General features: G+C 36.0%; 1 protein-coding gene across 1 annotated transcript in view; it reads left to right on the top strand.

Moving 5' to 3' along the window:
* Positions 1 to 19,590, top strand: part of MTREX (Mtr4 exosome RNA helicase) — a 108,108-nt gene that overhangs the window by 73,488 nt on the left and 15,030 nt on the right. Inside the window, exons 20-22 of the mRNA XM_025925061.2 lie at positions 8,216 to 8,326; positions 9,547 to 9,735; positions 14,293 to 14,456. Of these exons, the coding sequence (XP_025780846.1) occupies positions 8,216 to 8,326; positions 9,547 to 9,735; positions 14,293 to 14,456 (464 nt within the window). The remainder of the gene's footprint in view (positions 1 to 8,215; positions 8,327 to 9,546; positions 9,736 to 14,292; positions 14,457 to 19,590) is intronic.

The raw sequence follows: 19,590 nt of genomic DNA, 5'->3' as shown, positions 1-19,590 counted from the left end.
TAAAGTCAGTCTTTGTATTTGTGTTTTTTTTCCAGTTTTTCTTTCTAATGGAATTTTAGTTTCATACCATTGTGGTTGGAAAAGATGCTTGATATAATTTCAGGCTTAAATTCATTGAGACTTGTTTTGTGGCCTCACATGTAATCTGTCCTGGAAAGTGTTCCATGTGCACTTGAAAATTATGTGTATTCTTCTGTCTTGTGGATGGAAAGTTTTGTATATATCTGTTTGTTTTATGCTGTCTAATGTGTTCTTCAGAGCGACTGTTTTCCTTACTGATTTTCTATCTGGGTGATCAGTCCATTGATGTAAATGTTCATGTCCCCTACTCTTACTTTATTACTGTCAATTTCTCCAAATGTGTTTCTGAATATTTGCTTTATAAGTTTAAGTGCTTCTCTGTTGGATGCATAGAAATTTACAATTGTCACATCCTCTTGTTGGATTGATCTCATTATTATATAATGTCTCTCTTTATCTCCTATTACACTTCTTGTTTTAAAATCTGTTTTGTCTTAGTGTTGCTACCCAGCTTTTTTCCCCCACTTTCATTTGCATGGAATGTCTTTTACCATCTCTTCACTTTTTAGTCTGTTTGTGTCTTTATGTCTGAAGGGAGTCTCTTGTAGGCAACACGTAGATGAATCTTGTTTTTTTATCCTTTCAGTCAGTGTTTGTATCTTTCGTTTGAAGCATTTATTCCATTTTCATTTTATTTCATTTTATTTTAGTCAGTGAGAGTAAGTTTATTTTATTTATTCATTTCTTTTGTTTTAATTAGTGAGGCCCAGCTATAATTGTTGAGACCATGCTGGCGGGCAAGATACCAATTCTAGCTGCTGCTCACTAGTTATATTGGCAGTAGTCACTTTGGGTGGACACAGGTTCTAGGTGAGGCTGCCTGGTGGGTATGGTATGGCATGAGCCACTTGGGGGGGAACTCCTGTCAGGGCAGGTGGGTTGGATGATCCACAGGGGTACCAGAGCAGGTTAAGCAGTGCTAGAATGTAAATGGAGAGTGTCAGAACTGGCTTCTGCAAGCATCAGGCCAGCTAGGCTACAGGAGGGGAAGAAAAATGGCACCTGGTAAGACTTTATTTCTTGAGAAAATTCCTACACTTCCAGCCCTTTTGGCACACACCCTAAAATTACTTAGTAGATCTCCTTCACTTAATAACTTGTATGTTTTTCAAACTGCTGCCTTTCTGTTGGGTCTCAAACTGAATGAATACACTGGCACTTTAGGAGTAGATTCTAAGTTTCCTCTAGCCCTCCGACTCTCCCAGAGTGAAGTTTCCTTGATTTTCAAAGCCAGATGTTATAAGGGGGCTTTTCTTCCTGATGCACATCCCAGGGCAGGGGTTTGATCCTTTCACTCCTCAGGTGGAACTGTGTGCTTGTGATATCGCTCCTGTTTGTGGGTCACCATGCTGACAGAGTTGGTTCCCAACTGTGTCCCTGCCCCCTTCTACTCTTCTCAGTATGGCCTTTTTTCTTTATCCTCATTGTGGAAGAGCTGTTATACGTCTTTGGTCCCTTTTCAGAATGAGCTGCACTGTAGTTAAGGTCTTGGTGTGTCCATAGGAGGAGGTGAGCTCAGGATCCTCTTGTTCTGCCATCTTCCCAAGCTCCTCAGTTTACCTGTGGTTTCAATTAATTGCAAAACATTCAGTTTGCCATATGAGATACCTGTATTTCTTGAATATCTCACCCCCCCTTTTAATAATTAGGACAAAATTACTGCAGGTAAAACCTCAATATTGAGATTCCAAGTATGTATTTGAAGGCAGATATACTGGAATTTTGTTATTTTAAAACATTACTTTAAGTATGTGGTGTATTCCTAGGAATTTTAAGAAATGTCTTTGTGATGATATATGATATTAATAACCTTTGATTTATCGAAATTAAAATCTGCCATTGCAGCATCAGAGGATGCTGCTTTGGATCATTTCAAATGACAGTGAAATTTGGAATTGGCAGTGTTGAAGGATATTATTCATTATTAAATGTTTTAGAGTGATAATTAAAAGTATAATTACTTCCGAATCCCACCTAACATTTGGTTTCAATTCAATCTTATAATTTCATTGCTCAAACTTCAGCCCTATTATAACTTGTATGGTTTTTTTTTTCCATAATGTGTATTTTACAGTTGACTGCTTAACTGTAAATGAGAGTAAAACTCCCACAATTTAGCTGATAGTTACTGTATTCAAAAGGACCTTTGAAGTTACTGCAGCTTGGAATGGCAAGCATGTGGCACACATGCCAACATTCTTTTTCTCTCCTGGCAGACATCGATGAAAAGTCATGGCATTCTTTCACACTGAAGGCTTTGACTCTTCAAGATAATGATCTAATGACTAATTTCGTTGGAGTTAGTATTTTAAGGAAAACTTACTTGTTGTCTATCTTGCTTCTGGCCCAGATTTTATTTAGCTTAGTCACTGTGCCCATTTTACTTAAAGATATTGAGAAGCTTTGTACTACATAATGATCATGATTTGTCTCATTTTAATGGTTTGTGCAGGGTAGATGCCACTGGATCCTAGGCAACCTGCGTCTTTCCTTCTATAACATTTTTTAAACTGAGGTATAATTGAAGTATAATTTTTTTTTAAAGGTTAATTTTGAGAGAGCATGAGAGTGAGCGGGGGAGGGGAAGAGAGAATCCCAAGCAGGCTCTACACCGACAGGGGGCTCAGTCTCTAGAACATGAAATCATGACCTGAGCCAAAATCAAGAACCTCACTGAATGAGTCACCCAATGCATAACATTTTTTAAAATTTTTATTTATTTTTAAGAGATGATGGGTGGGGGAGGAGCAGAGAGAGAGGAAGAGAGAATCCCAAGCAGGCTCTGTGCTGTCAATCCAGAGTCTGACATGGGGCTTAAACTTAAGAACCGTGAGATTATGACCTGAGCTGATACAAGAGTCGGATGCTTAACCGTCTGAGCCACCAAGACACCCCAGCATATAACATTTTTTCAGTTTATTTCCAGGAATTAAGTGGGGATGTATTAGTATAAGTTATATATATAGTCTCTCATTTCAAGGGGTTTACAGCTTAATGGGGGGAACATTTTGTGCTCAAGTTAGTGAACATCAAAAATGTATCCTCCAACTGGAGTAGAGTGTGTTTGGTGGGGGGAAGTCAATAAAGGTTTTATAAAAGAAGTATTAAGAAATTGAACTGACTTGGGGCTCCTGGGTGGCTCAGTCAGTTAAGTGTCCAACTTAGGCTCACGTCATGATCTCACGGTTCATGGGTTCGAGCTCCACATTGGGCTCTGTGCTGACAGCTAAGAGCCTGGAGTCTGCTTTGGATTTTGTGTCTACCTTTCTCTCTGCCCCTCCCTTGCTCATGCTCATGTGCTCGCTTGCTCGCTCCCTCTCTCTCTCTCAAAACTAAATAGACATTTTAAAAAATATTAAAAAAAAAAAAAGAAAACTGACTTGTAAGGATCTTTTCAGACAAGAATTGCATTTCCAGCTGAGAAAGCAACATACACAGAACATGAAACATGCCTTTTTAAAAAGAACTCTGAGTTCTATTGAATGATCATACTAGTAAAACAGAGAGAAGGACTATACCTTAAGACATAGTGTATGTATATAATATTGTTCACTTCTGTAAATTAATATTTTGAATAGGAATCCTGGACACAGGATTCATAGACAATTTATAAGGAAATTTCATCTCTCAACTCTACTTACTGTGAACACTACTCTGGATAGGTTTAAACCAGATTTCCTTTGCATGAAATATGAGTAGGAAGTGGCATTTCCATAGTCATTTTTCTTTCTTTTAACTTGGAGTGTGTATGATACAAAATTAAGCTTTTTAAATGCTTCTTGGATTGCTGCAAGCTTTTGGTTAATTTCCAGAGTTCTTGAAGGAAAATTAGATCAAGGCACACATTTAGTTTTTATAAATCTAAAATTTAATAAAACATATTGGTTTAAATAACTGGGCCTGGACTTGATTAAAATGTAGTTCAAAAAATATCTTTTCTGGGGGTGCCCAGGTGGCTCAGTTGGTTAAACCTTCAACTTTGGCTCAGGTCGTGATCTCATGGCTTGTGAATTTGAATCCCACGTTGGGCTCTTTGCTGACAGCGTGAAACCTGGAGCCTGCTTCAGATTCTGTGTGTGTGTGTCTCTCTCTCTCTGCCCCTCCCCTGCTCATGCTCTGTCTCTTTCTCCTTCAAAAAAATAAATAAACACTAAAAAAAACTACATGTATCTTTTCTGGATGAAAAATTCGAAAATTATATTTTAGCTAATATTTGATTTGAAGAAATGAGATCATCTGAAACTTATTTAGATTGTATTCACTTAAACTTACTGACTTCTGATGTTAGCTACCTTATCATTTGCTTATCTTTTTCCTTTTTTAAAATTTTAATTAGTTTGGGGCGCCTGGGTGGCGCAGTCGGTTAAGCGTCCGACTTCAGCCAGGTCACGATCTCGCGGTCCGTGGGTTCGAGCCCCGCGTCGGGCTCTGGGCTGATGGCTCAGAGCCTGGAGCCTGTTTCCGATTCTGTGTCTCCCTCTCTCTCTGCCCCTCTCCCGTTCATGCTCTGTCTCTCTCTGTCCCAAAAATAAATAAACGTTGAAAAAAAAAATTAAAAAAATAAAATTTTAATTAGTTAATATACAGTGCCGCGTTGGTTTCAAAAGTAGAATTCAGTTATTCATCCTTTCCATACAACACCCAATGCTTATCATGCTTATCACAAGTGTCCTACTTAATACTTATCACCCAGTCTAGCCCATCTCACACCCACCTCCGTCAACTCTCATTTTATCCTCTATCATTAAAGAGTCTCTTGTGATTTGTGTCCCTTCTCTTTCCTCCAGCTTTCCCATATGTTCATCTGTTTTGTGTCTTAAATTCCACACGAGTGAACTCATTATATCTTTCTCTGATACATTTATTTCTCTTAGCATAGTACATTCTTCCCCCATCCATGTCATTGCAGATGGCAAGATTTTATTCTTTTTGATGGCTGAGTAATATTCTATTGCATATGTATACCACATTTTCTTTATCCAATCATCAGTGAACATTTGGACTCCCTCCATAGTCTGGCTATTGTTGATAATGTTGCTATAAACATTGGGTGCGTGTACCCCTTCAAATCTGTATTTTTGTGTCCTTTAGGTAAATGCCTAATAGTGCAATTGCTGGATTTTGGAGTAGTTTTATTTTTAGTTTTTTGAGGAACCTCCAAAACACTTTTCTCCAGAGTAGCTGCACCAGTTTACATACCCACCAGCAGTGCAAGGGGATTCCCGTTTCAACGCATGCTGGCCAACACCTGTTATTTCTTGTGTTATTAATGTTAGCCATTCTCACAGGTTTGAGGTGGTATCTCATCATAGTTTTGATTTGTATTTCCCTGATGATGAGTGACGTTGAGCATCTTTTCATGTGTCTGTAAGCCACCTGGATGTCTTCCTGGATGTTGTTGTTTTCTGACATTTTGAATAATGTACATACATGTCAGTGTTCTCTTTCGATTCAGACACTGCATCTGTTATTTGCAAGGGTCACAAATTGCTGGTTCAGTAACCAGTTCAGCCCTCATAATGTCTTATTTAAACATGAAATTGACAACTTGAAAATAAAAATAATTATATTAAAATATTATAATCAAGTGAAAGCAGCCCCAAATCCATACTGAGGTAGGTAGGTAGGTAAGTAGGTAGGTAGGTAGGTAGGTAGGTAGGTAGGTAGGTAGGTAAAATATAGAAGGAACGAATATGTTAGAAAAGTCACCATTAGGCAACTACCAAATAACTAATCCATGGATCCTAAAACTAGTGAGTTGAAAGTTTAAATGAGGAATGGGATATTTACAAAGTAATGAATATCCCTATAAATTTCTTATTAATTGTAAAGGGAAAAGTAGTAAGTTTACATTAGAGAATGCCAGAGATAACCACTTGAATCAAGTCATAAAAATTAATATCACTAGTAATGTTGACCAGTGGACAGGAAGAACAAAAAACATCATTTCTGCCAAAAATTCATATCCTGAATTTCATGATTCATCATAATGAGACAAACCCAAAATCAGAGGCATTCATAAAATAATTAGTATATTCAAAAATGTCAGTGTCCTGAGCAGCACACACACACACACACACAAAAGAGAAACTGTTCCAGATTAAAGTAAAATAAAGAATTACCACAACTAAACATAATTTATCATCCTAATTTGGATACGTAGAGTGGTGGGAGAGAACAAGTGTGGTATAAAAGGCATTATTGGAGAAGTAGATGGAATATGCATTATAGATTAGATAATAATTGTTTCAACATTAAATTTCCCTCTTTTAATACTTGTACTATGGATGTGGTATATGTGTGGGGAGAGAGAATGATAAAGCAAATGGGGCAAATGTGAATATTTGGTGAATCTGAATAAAGGCTTATGGGAACTCTTTGTTCTAGTAACTTTTCTAAAAATTTGAAATTATTTAAAAAAGTCAATTCCATAAAAAAAAAGTAGGCAGTATTCTAGATTTAAAAAGGCTAAAGAGATCTGACACATAAATGCAAGAAATGATCCTTGGCTGGATCTTAGATCGAAAAGTGGTGGTAGTATCAGGGTACCTGGGTGACTCAGTCAAGTTAAGTGTCGAACTCACTTTTGGCTCAGGTCATGATCTCTTGGTTTCATGAGTTCGAGCACTGTATCAGGCTCCACGCTAATCCTACCAACTCTACTTGTGATTTATTCTCTCTCTCTCTCTCTGTCAAAAAAATAAACTTAAAGAAAAAAATAAAGCTGGTGGTAGTATCTATAAATGGCATTAGTGAGTCATTTGGGGAAATTTGAATATGAACTGTATATTAGATTATATTATTAAATTTTTATGGTATAATGAGGTAATTCTTAGAAGATACATGATGAAGTATTTGCTGGTGAGGTGAAGTGACATGTTATCTGCAAATTAATTTTAAATGGTTAAAATAGGAAAAAGGAAGGCAGAAAGAAAAACACTCCCCCACCAAAATCCCAAAGTCTTAACTAGAAAGAGGAAAAGCACATATGGCAAGGTATTAACATTTGGAAAGATCTAGTTGAGAAAATACAGTGGACAGTTTGTTGTATTATTATTTTAGTCACTTTTGAATAAGAAGTTGTAGTTGTCTGCTTTAAACAATACATACTTTCTCCATTTTTTCTTTCTTTTCTCTTTGGTATTTGAATATGATCTCTGTTCTTTTAGCTTTTACACTAAATAACATTTTTTAAAGGTGCTTATTAACTATTTTAAAACACTTTACATGCATTATTTCATTTAATTCTCACAACAGTTTAATGAGATAGATATAATTTCATCTCCATTTTTAAAATGGGAAGAATGAAGCCTAAAAAATTTGGACTTCCTCAGGGTCTCAAAACTAGCAGAAAACTGAATCAAAACCCAGGCAGTCTTGACTCTAGAAACTCTCCTCAACTGTTCTACCATTTTGTTCAATAAAACACTATGAATATATTTGTTAACCAGCAAGCCAATGGCAGCTGTTTTTTTTTAGTAGCGATCAGAGTAAGGTAGCCATTGAGAATAATACACTGATGAATTTGGACCTTTAAAAGTGTTAACTTCTCAGTGTACAGACAACCTCTAAATTTAAAGTCAGTGTCCTTAAAGGAAGCAAAATGGTATACTTCATGGTGAGGAAAAGGTATTCTTGTCAGGAGAGAACATGAAAGAAAGTTTGAAGATAGGTGATTCTTGAATATTATGTCTAATGGAGTATACTGTTTTCTGTGGTTGAAATACTTTTTTTCATCTCTTCATTAAAACCTATCTAGAGCTTACATGAATCCTACTCACCCATAAACAGGAGTCTTTCCTTCCTGTGTAGTGCTGTTATATTTTAAGATGTTCAAAAAGTGCCAATAATGAGTACATGCAAATAAATAAAGCATGGATTCTGTGTTGAGGGAATAACTAATTTTTAGGTACCATTTATTTACCTGTTATTTAGAAGTTTGAATTAGGTTTTACTTTTGAAATACAGTTTCTGGTAAGATATGTGCTTCTATAGTGATTATTACCTACTTAATCATATCTGTTACAAATTGTAAATACAGCTTTGTTTTAAGGATTCAAGCTAAATATGGGAAATGACAGAGTTTGAAAATGTGCAGTTTTAATTGTAGCATTCTGTAACTTTTTCTTGGTAGGTTGTTCCAGTTTTGGTGCACCTCCTGTCTGCTATCAGCAGTGTTAGGCTTTATATTCCTAAAGACCTTCGGCCAGTGGATAATAGACAGAGTGTTTTAAAGTCAATACAGGTACACGTATTAGTTTTATAAATTTAAATATAAATTTTATGTAAAGATAAATAGAATTTATAACAAGACAGCTTAAATGCTTTAAAATATATTTCTTTCTTTAAAAAAAACAAAAAACTATAAACACTGCCAGTAGTGGAAGTTCGTGATATTTGTATAGATTGTCTACTCGTTGAATACACCAAAAGTGAGAAGTAAGGGAGAACCCAAAAAGGAAAACATAGCTACTGTTTTATGCAAAATGTTTTGCTTTATTTGTTGAGTAAAAATAACTAGACTGCATTAAAAATTTTATGTGTAAAAATCATGTGCCAGGACTTTTAACCATTTTTTAGTTTTATTTTCAGTAAGAAAAATTATGACATTCTAGAAATCTATTTTCCAGTAGGGGAAGAAAATGGAATTTTGTTAGTTATTTGGTCAGCAAACATTTGGATTATCATTTACTGGTGAGCAAAGGCTCTGTACTTGAATTTGAGAAAACAAAGATAAACAGGATGCTTTCATTGTAGAGCAGGAACATTCAAGCTGTGGTCCTAGGCAGGCTTTCTGAATTGAATAATTGTCTTGACAGTTTTATAGAATTTTTATGTGGATAAACTGTTTGTTGTTGTTGTTTTATCCCTAACTCACCAAATTCTATTTTACCTTTAAGGCCTATCCCAAGACCTTGAAAGTCTCCTCAGGGCAGTACCAGCCTACAGTGAGCTGTCCCTTCTCTGAACTCAGATACTCATTATATTTAACAGTTAAATCATGTAAAAAAAAAAAAAAAGACCCCAAAACACAAAATTAATGACAGGAATCTGGACCCTTTAAAAAACTTATGTCTTTCGACTCAGTAGTACCCCACTCCCCTAGGAATCAGCCCCAAGGAAATAATGTGAAAACTGAAAACCATTTACACCTGCGTTGTTTAATATAGGATTATTTATGACAGTGAAAGGTTACAACAACCTAAATGTACAAGAATGTGTTTGGCAATAAGTTGTCCCACACTTAGAACTATTCAGCTCTTAATACTAAAATTATTAATAAATTTAACACATCCCTGTATCAGTATATCATGGTATGATTCAAAAGGAGGTTTCAAAACCAAATGCAACGGAAAAGTGCAATCCAGTTTAAGTGCATTTTTCAATGTGTTTGTGCACAGAAATACATAGAAGGAAATATTTATTTAGTCTTAAATAATTTTGTGTATAAATTTTTTGTTTCAGGAAGTTCAGAAACGTTTTCCTGATGGTGTTCCCTTATTAGATCCTATTGATGATATGGGCATTCAAGATCAAGGGCTGAAAAAAGTCATCCAGAAAGTAGAGGCTTTTGAACATAGAATGTATTCTCATCCACTTCACAATGATCCAAATTTGGAAACAGTGTATACTCTTTGTGAAAAAAAAGCACAGGTATGGCAGAAACTTAGTTTGTATCATAAAATTTATATATTTTACTAAATAGATGATTATGTGTTTTCTATTTTCTTTTCCTATTGGTTTCATCAGCTAAGACAGGGAAATATCTCCTTATCTTTTGAGGAGACCATCACCTCTTATCAGCAAGACAAGATGAAGATCATTTTGTTATAATTTGGTATTTGATGGTTTTTCTTAATTTTTTTTAAATGTAATATAATTCATGTATAGTAATATTTACCCTTTTAAAGCATACATTTCAGTGGTTTCTAGTATATTTACAGATAACTGCAACCATACCACTGTCACAATTCCAGAGCATTTCCATCATCCCCAAAAGAAACCTTATACTAATTAGCAGTCAACTCTATTTCTCCCATCTTGCAGCCCCTAGCAACTACAAATCTCCTTTCTGCCTCTGTCAATTTGCCTATCCTGGAGATTTCATATAAGTAAAATCCTACAGTATGTGGCCTTTTGTGTCTGCTTTCTCCACTTGGCATAATGTCTTCAAGGTTCATCCATGTGGTAGCCATGAATTAGTACTTTATTCCTTTTTATGGCTGAAAAATATTCCATTATATACATATACCACATTTTGTTTAACAGTTCAACAGATGATAGACATCTGGGGTTTTTCCACTTTTTGGCTGTTTTGAGTAACCCTGCTACCAACTTTTATGTACGAGTTTTGTGTGAAGATATTTTCATTTCTCCTGTGTGGAATTAGGTAGAATTGCTGGGTCATATAGTAAGTCTAGGCTTAACCTTTTGAGAAACTGCCGACTTTTTCCCCAAGTGGCTATACCACTTTACATGTATGTAAATGTACATACATACATACATTTACAGCAGTTTATGAAAGCTCTTATTTGTGTTCTCACCAACACTTGTTATTGTCTGTGTTTTTGATTATAGCCTTCCTAGTGGTATGTAATAGCTCAGCTTTTAGGGCAATTAGCTGTAGTCTGTAACCAGAAAAGCTAGTTAATTTACAGATAATTAATTTAGGATAACCTAAAAGAGCAGAAGACTGTGATAAGTACTCAGAGGCATATGAAGCTTACCAGTTAGTAGAAGACAGCCCCCTATTAAAGATTTTTTTCCTCAATAAATTTTACTGAAATGTACTTTGGATATACTGAGTTAAATAAAATATTATTAGAATTAATTTCACTTTTTAAAATGTGTTTACTGGAGAATTTGCTTTTTCAGACAGTGCTACAAGAACATACTTGTACTGCCTCACAGATACATTATTCATTGTGAATAATGAATTTAGGAAAAGCTTTTTGAAGTGAAGACATTCCTTTCCACTGTATACTTCTCTTCAACTAGAATCTTTTGTACTCTAGAAATGTTCCATCCACCTTCAGACTTACAGCTCCTTGCTGTTAAGCCTTTTCAGCTTTTAATCGCATGCCACTTTTATCACATTAGTCTTCCTATTACACAAACTATTGTTTTAAACTCTTTAGATCAGGCATTTCATTTTAGCTTTCTTGTACTCTCCTCGATCCCAAGTGATCTCTTTGTAAAATAGATACCTGGTATTTATTGAACAAGTGTGTGAGTGGAAACTTATTGGCTTAACAGAGTAGTATGTTTAGTTCACAGTTTTACAACACTCTTTCTAGCTTTCTGTGAACTAACATAATGGGGCCCTGGGCTGCGGTGGGGCGCAGCAGCTGTGGACGTGTAGTGCACCATGCTCTGATCCACCATGAAGGTACTGCTCAAGATGAGGAAACTGAGAAACCAAAAGCGTTAGTAACTTCTACAAGGATACCCATGATCCTGGCCTGTTCATCTCTCCTTGGGACCTTTGCATCAGCTCCCTACCTTCTTAAATTTACTTTCTCTCTTTCCACCAGAGAGTCACCCTTAGCAATTCCACAACACAAAAACAAAGAGACTTGAGCTTGGTTGAATAATGACTGGAAAACGTCCACAAAGAAAACGGTGCGAAGCCATAGAGAGTGGTGTTACCTGAGCTACTCTGACATAAAGGAAAAAGGCCTTAGTGTCTGGCTAAGGGACTGACTAAATAATCTTGTTGTGAAAACTCAACAGTACGTGGAAAAATGCTTACACAAGAGCATTAAATGTAAAAAGTTGGATCTGAAATTGATGTGGACTATGATTATAATTTAGCAAAAATAAAAACATATACCAAAAAGACAAAAAGGGAAACCTTAAGTGGTTGTCTGGGCAATGAGATTATAGCAGTGTTTTTTTCTTCCTGTTTTTTGCTCCCTAATTGTCTGTAATGTTATAACAGACATTTTATAATGTCTTTTTTATAACATTTTTTTTATATTTTATATAAAATATAAAATTTTATAACATTTTATAATGAAAGAAAACTACAAAGAGTTAACAATTTAGGGAAGGAAAAACAAGTCTTTTTATGGCCTCCTACTGACTGAAGGATAAATTTCACATCCCTTAACCCTGCCTAAGAAAATAAAAATCTGATCCCTCAGCTGTCATTTTAAGTGCTCGCACCGGACCAAGTTTTCCTGCTTCTAGGAATTGAGACTCCAAGGTGAGGTAGTACAAGTATGTTCTTGTAGCACTGTCTGAAAAAGCAAATTCTCCAGTAACCACATTTTAAAAAGTGAAATTAATTCTAATAATATTTTATTTAACTCCGTATATCCAAAGTACGTTTCAGTAAAATTTATTGAGGAAAAAAATCTTTAATAGGGGGCTGTCTCCTACTAACTGGTAAGCTTTATATGCCTCTGAGTACTTATCAGTCTTCTCTTTTAGGTCATCCTAAAGAGGACATCCTCTTTCAAAGACACTTTAGAAAACAACTTTTTTTAATATAATAGACCTGATGAGTTATGCTAGTATAGCTATGCTAGTTATGCAGAAAATTGTCTAGCATAGAAAGCATTCTTTTTATCCTCATAGCATTATGACAACACATTTGTTCATAACAGTGTAGATAACCATTAAGAGATTGGATTCTCAAGGCTGGCAGAGTGGTTTTGAATGCCATCTTTATTACTCACTAGCTCTGTGATTTTGACCAAATTACTTAGTAATCTCTGTCTCAGATTTTTATCTTTGTAAAATTCGTATTTAGTATTAGTTACCTACCCTATATATTGCTATAAGAATTAAATGAAGTAATGTAGCAGCACCTGGGTGGCTCAGTCAGTTAAGTGTCCAACTCTTGATTTCAGCTCAGATCATGATCTCATGGTTTGTGGGATCGAACCCTCCATGAGGCTCTGTGCTGACAGTGCAGAGCCTGCTTGAGATTCTCTCTCTCCCTCTCTCTCTGCCCCTCCTCCACTCGGCGCTCACTCTCTCTCTCAAATAAACATTAAAAAAAAAAATAAAAATTCGGGGCACCTGGGTGGCTCAGTCAGTTAAGCATCCAACTTCAGCTCAGGTCATGATCTCTCTCGGTCTAGGAGTTCAAGCCCTGCGTCAGGTTCTGTGCTGACAGCTCAGAGCCTGGAGCCTGCTTCATATTCTGTGTCTCCCTCTCTGTGCCCCTCACCTCAAAATAATAAATAAACATTAAAAATTTAAAAAAAAATAATGTAAAGCACTGAAAATAGGGTACATAGTTAGCTGTCAGTAAATATCCATTACTGACCACTGTTTTGCCTTTATCATTTCTGCTCCTCAACTGAGTCTTAATAAATTGCCAGAATTCCAGAATCTTTGAATTTTAACTTCTATTCCCTAAAATTTTCTTTTTGCCAGTCTTTTTCTGAACTTGAAGCCCTAACCTTGGAATCCAGTGTTGTCTTGTTCTTGTACTATGATATTCTTGTCACAGTTTGAAAGTATGTAATATTTACTGATAAATAGAATTTTAAAACTCATCCACTCTGAAGGATGACCTAAAAATACATTTTCCTTTTAAAATATAGAATAAAGACCTGTTCTCTTTGCTAAAGCATTTCCAGCTTTGGCAGTTCTATGATAGAATTAGAAGGCAAAGAGAAAGGAACACCTTTCAGGACACATCATGGGGGAAATATTAGTAGCCAAGAAATAAGATTCATATATCTCCTCTTTGCTCTTCTCTAAGCTACCCCCTCATTTTGTAAGGATGAAAAGCTGGAGCTGATGCTGCTTTAGAAGCATGATTAATGGTCAAATCTTATCTTGGGAAAGCCTATTCTAATTTACCACTGACTTTTTCTCCCTCCAGCAGGTTACCTTATCTAGCTGCTGGCTGTCCAACTCTCCTTCTAGACTTTCCTCCTTGCTCGTTATTTAAGCAAGAATCATACTCTGTTCCCCAACTTCTTAAACTTTATCAACTCCTATATCTCCCTAAGTTGCCTTACATTTTTCAAATGGATGTTTTATATTTCCATATATTTAACATTTCTACAAGTATTTAATAACTACAGATGTATTATTTCCTTTTTTCTAATATCCTAGGTAAGTATCTAAGAAGTTCCAGGTATCCTTGTAAGGTATCCTTATGAAAGATTTTTTATTTCATTATGTGAGTAAATTTCATTTTACTTTGTTTACTTTATTGAACTTTCTTTATACTTTCATATGCCTTAGATTGCAATAGATATTAAATCTGCAAAGCGAGAACTAAAGAAAGCAAGAACTGTCCTACAAATGGATGAGCTCAAATGCCGCAAACGTGTTTTAAGGAGGTTGGGATTTGCTACTTCTTCTGATGTCATAGAGATGAAAGGACGAGTGGCTTGTGAGATAAGCAGGTAAAACCTGGTTGTTCTAGAAAACTGATTTTAAAATGAGATAGTGTGTTGTTTTTTTTTTAATGGGCACTTTTTTTTGTTGTTTTTAATGTTTATTTTTGAGAGAGAGAGAGAGAGAGAGACAGAGTGCGAGTGGGGGAGGATCAGAGAGAGAGGGAGACACGGAATCCGAAGCAGGCTCCAGGCTCCAAGCTGTCAGCATAGAGCCCGACGCGGGGCTCAAACCCACAAAATGTGAGATAATGACCTGAGCTGAAGTTGGACTCTTAACCGACTGAGCCACCCAGGCACCTTAAATGGGCACTTTTTTTTTTAAGTTCATTTATTTATTTTGAGAGAGAGAGGGAGGGAGAAATCTTAAGCAGGCTCTGTGCTGGCAAAGCATGCAGAGCCTGACATGGGCTCAAACTCACAAGTTGTGAGATTGTGACCTGAGCCGAAACCAAGAGTCATATACATTAACCAACTGAACAACCCAGGCGCCCCAGTAAATGCAGTTTTTGATGATGAAATTGAGAAATTAGAAAAGAATTAAATTAGAGAAATTAGAAAAAGAATTTTAAAAATCTCATGGGGTGCCTGGGTGGCTCAGTCAGTTAAGTGTCCAATTATTGATTTCGACGCAGGTCATGATCTCATGGTTCCACACTGATAGTGTGGAGCCTGCTTGGGATTCTCTTTCTCCCTCTTTCCTGTCCCTCCCCTGCTCATGCTCGCTCGCGCTCTCTCTCTCTCTCTCTAAATAAATAAATAAACATTAAAAAAATTTTCTTCCACCTACTAATTAAAAAAATTTTTTTTAATGTTTATTTTTGAGAGACAGAGCAGGAGCAGAGAGAGAGGGAGACAGAGAATCCCAAGCAGGCTCCAGGCCCAAGCTTTCAGCACAAAGCCTGACTTGCGGCTTGAACGCAAGAACTGTGAGATCATGACCTGAGCTGAAGTCACTCAACTAACTCAGCCACCCAGGCGCCCCTCATTCCACTATTTGATACAAATGCAATTGGCATATTGATGTAATCCTTTTTCTCTTTTTGTTAATGCATTCTGGATCTTTACATAATTCTAATCTTAGTTTATACACAATTTTGTGTACTGAATTCTTATTTACAATTATGGACATATTCCCACCTTAAACTTTAGTGTAATAACCATTTGCTTTTTATATATATTAAAGTTGTTATTAAAGTTTGGGGCTAACAATTAGGAATTACAGCAAAGCATATTATAGGCCACAGCATAAAACTGGATATAAGATATTATCTATCTTGGTGATCTTTTACCATATTACAAATGACCTTAAAACTAAATGACTTGAAACTGTAGCAGTCATTTCATTGTCTCTGGTGGTTTCTGTGCGTCAGAAACTCAGGAAGGGCCTATTGAACGGTTCTGGTTCAAGGTCTCTATGTGATTTCCATTAGCCTGAAGATACATCTTGTTTTGTCCATGGTTTAACAACCATTATTCTCAATGAGTTCATAAAAAATGTTTTTGAAACAGTTACTTGTATATTCACCGTGGCTCTAATGGATGGAGCTGGAGAATTATAGGCCTTGTATATGGTTTCAGACATTTCTGGGGCAGGCCTATTCATACTACTCTTATTGATCATTTAGTTCGGATGTTAAGAACTGGTGTCTACAGGAGCCAGCCAGGATACTGTGGTAAACCAGAACAATTCTTGGCCACCAAAAGGGGGCAGCAACAACCCAGCCCCGAATAGTTGTTATTGTGGAATATAGTGTTATCAGATTTTTCAATTTAGAAAAGCCAAAAATCCAGATTTTTAGGTGAAATGAAATCCCTTGTTTTTTTAAGTGTTCACAAGCTAATTCAGAATTTTTTAGTCACTGTCTGGGCCAAATATATCATTTGTTCAAGTTAGATATGGCATGTCAGCATCTAGTTTTCCTTAAAGCTACTTTCCTACTTTGTCATTAAAGAATTGTAGGCACCTTAAGGTTAATAATTTACCCAGGAATAAAGCTTCACCACAATACTGGTCTACTAATTCATATGCCAAAAATAATGTTATTGGAATTATTTCTTTGTAATATTATATAGAATCTAACAACATAGAAATTAATTTCTCTTAAGTATCTATAGCTGGATTTAGTCTTGGGAGGATGGTATTGGTTATATTCTAAAACAGACTAGGTAGAAAGATAGAAGTAACACTATCACATATGAAAGTATGTTACCTTTCCCCCTGTATTTGCTTCTCCCTCTGGTTTCTGTCTTGCTGAATAAGACCCAGCCTCTGAAGAGAAAACTTGGGAGTCATTCTAGATTACTCTTCCTTCTCTCTCTCTTCCCATCTTCCTGTTTCCTCCACATCTGTGCCCCTTTAACTGTTCCCACTGACTACTAGTGGGCCTTCATTATTTCTTGCTAGGGTACTACAGAAGCCCTCATTTTTGTTGCTTCCTATCTTGAGTGTCTATAACCCATCCTTTATACTGCTTTCAGAGTATTCTTTCCAAAGCACAAATCCTGTCATGTCAATCTTTTGATAAAAGTCTCAGTTATTCCCTAATGCTTTTAGAATAAATTCCATAATTTAGTGTTGTTGCCCTTCCTCTGTAGCCATATCCCACGTATTTCTTTCTCTTAGCATGACCTTTTCCCTCGCTCCCACCTCAAATCCTGCTCATTCCTGCATATTTTTCCTAGATGTTATGAAACTTGCTATGAATGTCTCCAGTCTTATTTTGAGTTTCTCAATTTTCTTTTTACATAATTGCCTATATAACCTGTTAGATCACTCTCCTATGATCTAGTAATCTTTCCTGTCTGCTTTTGTAGGGTGTATATAGTAACATGTAGTTCTTTAAGTTGTCTTGCCTTATTTGTACTGTCCTCTTTGTTTGACTTAACTCTCCTTTTACCATCAGAAGGCCAAATTTAGTTTTTAACTTTATTTTTGAATAGTTAAAATTATTTATAAAGATTGATAATTAGAGACTTTATCCTTTTTTAGAAGTCAAAGTAAAGTTTGTTTGTTTTTTTTAAATAGAGTTGAATACCCAGCGTGTCTGGATGGCTCAGTCATTAAGCATCCCCCTTTTGCTCAGGTCACCACATCAGGCCCTGTGCTGACAGCTCAGACTGCTGGAGCCTGCCTAAGACTCTGTGTCTCCCTCTATGTCTTACCCTCCCCTGCTTGCCCTCTGTCTCACTCTCTCTCAGAAATGAATAAACATTAAAAAAAATTTTTTTAATAAAAATAGAGTTAACACCCTCATGATTACTGTTTTATAAATAAGAGACTTTATGGAACCTTGATTACAGAATTCTAGAAACACTGTCTTTGTAGTCTTTTGTAGCTTCCATTGAACACAGTTAAAAATTTATAATTTTTTGTTTTCTACCCATGATGGCAAGGAGAAAAAAAAGAAAGATATTTTCCAATTATTAGACAAATCATAAGACACAGTGATGATAGTGAAATCATATAAGCAAAATCTTAGACTATAGGTAAATTCTCAAACTGAAGAATCAATAAGGGAATGATAGATCTCTAAGGACAGAAAGAAAAAATTACGATTCCTATTTTACTTTTCTTTCGGTTCAAGAAGGAGTTATGTAATGTTTTGTGCTAAGAACTTGGATCATCCCATTCTACTAGAAGGATTTATAACTGTCTTTCATCTTTTATGATTTGCTTGCTAAATTGTGTTTGATATGGTTTTTAAGTGGTCAAATACTGAAAACAGTGGTAAATATAAGGAAATTATCAAGAAAAAGTTGGAGAGAGAAAAAAAAATGGTTGGATTGATTATTCTAATCTTTTTTTTTTTTTTTTTTAACTGTTATTTATTTGGAGAGAGGGAGACACAGAATCCAAAGCAGGCTCCAGGCCCCAAGCCGTCAGCACAGAGCCCAACACGGACCATGAGATCCTGACCTGAGCTGAAGTTGGACATTTACCTGATGAGCCACTCAGGCACCCCGATTATTCTAATCTGTATAATATAAACCTGAATATGAAAATGTTGTACAATAATTACACAGCAAAGAGGATGGCCTTCCTCTCTTCAACAGAATTACAAGTTGTCAAAATTTTTTAAAATAGTGTATTTTGATGATTCAAAAGAGGAACCAAAAATAATAAGCTAGAACCTTTAAAGGAGATGTATTTAAAATCTGCTGTCAGTAGTATATTTTGATAATATTAAGTGCAGGAAAAAAACCAGAGATGATGATGAGCTAGTACCTCTTGGGGATGTATTTGAAATTTGGAATTGTGGGGCACCTGGGTGGCTCAGTCGGTTAAGTGGCTGACTTCAGCTCAGGTCATGATCTCACTGTCCATGAGTTTGAGCCTCACGTCGGGCTCTGTGCTGACAGCTCAGAGCCTGGAGCCTGTTTCAGATTCTATGTCTCCCTCTCTCTGACCCTCTCCCATTCATGCTCTGTCTCTCTCTGTCTCAAAAACAAATAAACATTAAAAAAAAAAAAAAAAAGAAATTTAGAATTGCATATACTCATGGATATAGTCCAGATTTGTGGATGATAGTTGATGAACAGCAATTTGTAGCATTTAAAGACCATTGCCCATCTGGGTTATACACATTCTCAACATTGGGAGACTGTGGAATAAAATGTGTGGCTACTATGGGTACATTTTAATTAAGATTTCTAATGAAGTTGTTTTTCATTATCCTTTTTGTTATAAGTTATTTGTTAAATAACTTAAAAACTTAAATGGAACCCTGGACCCAGAGGAAAAATGGTGATGACACTTTTTCCTGGTATGCTGAGAGTTAAGAAATAAAATTATTTCAGTAAATGTTTGCATTTTGGTGTTTTCTAGAATGGTATTTTTACATGAAATTCCCATTTTACATTTATTATTGATGCGTTGATAAATATAAAGACCTGCCATTTTCTTAAATAAATCCTTGTCATCCTCATTGATTACTCATCATGGTCAAATAATAGGCTTTATTTAAAAACTTGTTACATTTTGGGGCACCTGGCTCAGTTGGTTAAGCCTCTGACTCTAGATACTGGCTCTGGGCATGAGCTCATGGTTCATGAAATTGAGCCCTGTGTCAGGCTCTGGGCTGATAGCTCGGAGCCTGCTTGGGATTCTCTCCCTCCCTCTCTCTCTCTCTCTCTCTCTCTC

This window comes from Puma concolor, chromosome A1, assembly GCF_028749965.1.
Source record: "Puma concolor isolate L17-30 chromosome A1, mPumCon1.1.hap2, whole genome shotgun sequence".
NCBI classification, from domain to species: Eukaryota; Metazoa; Chordata; class Mammalia; order Carnivora; family Felidae; genus Puma; species Puma concolor.
The sequence above is the reverse complement of the archived record's forward strand: the minus strand, read 5'-3'. Positions and strand labels throughout refer to the sequence as shown.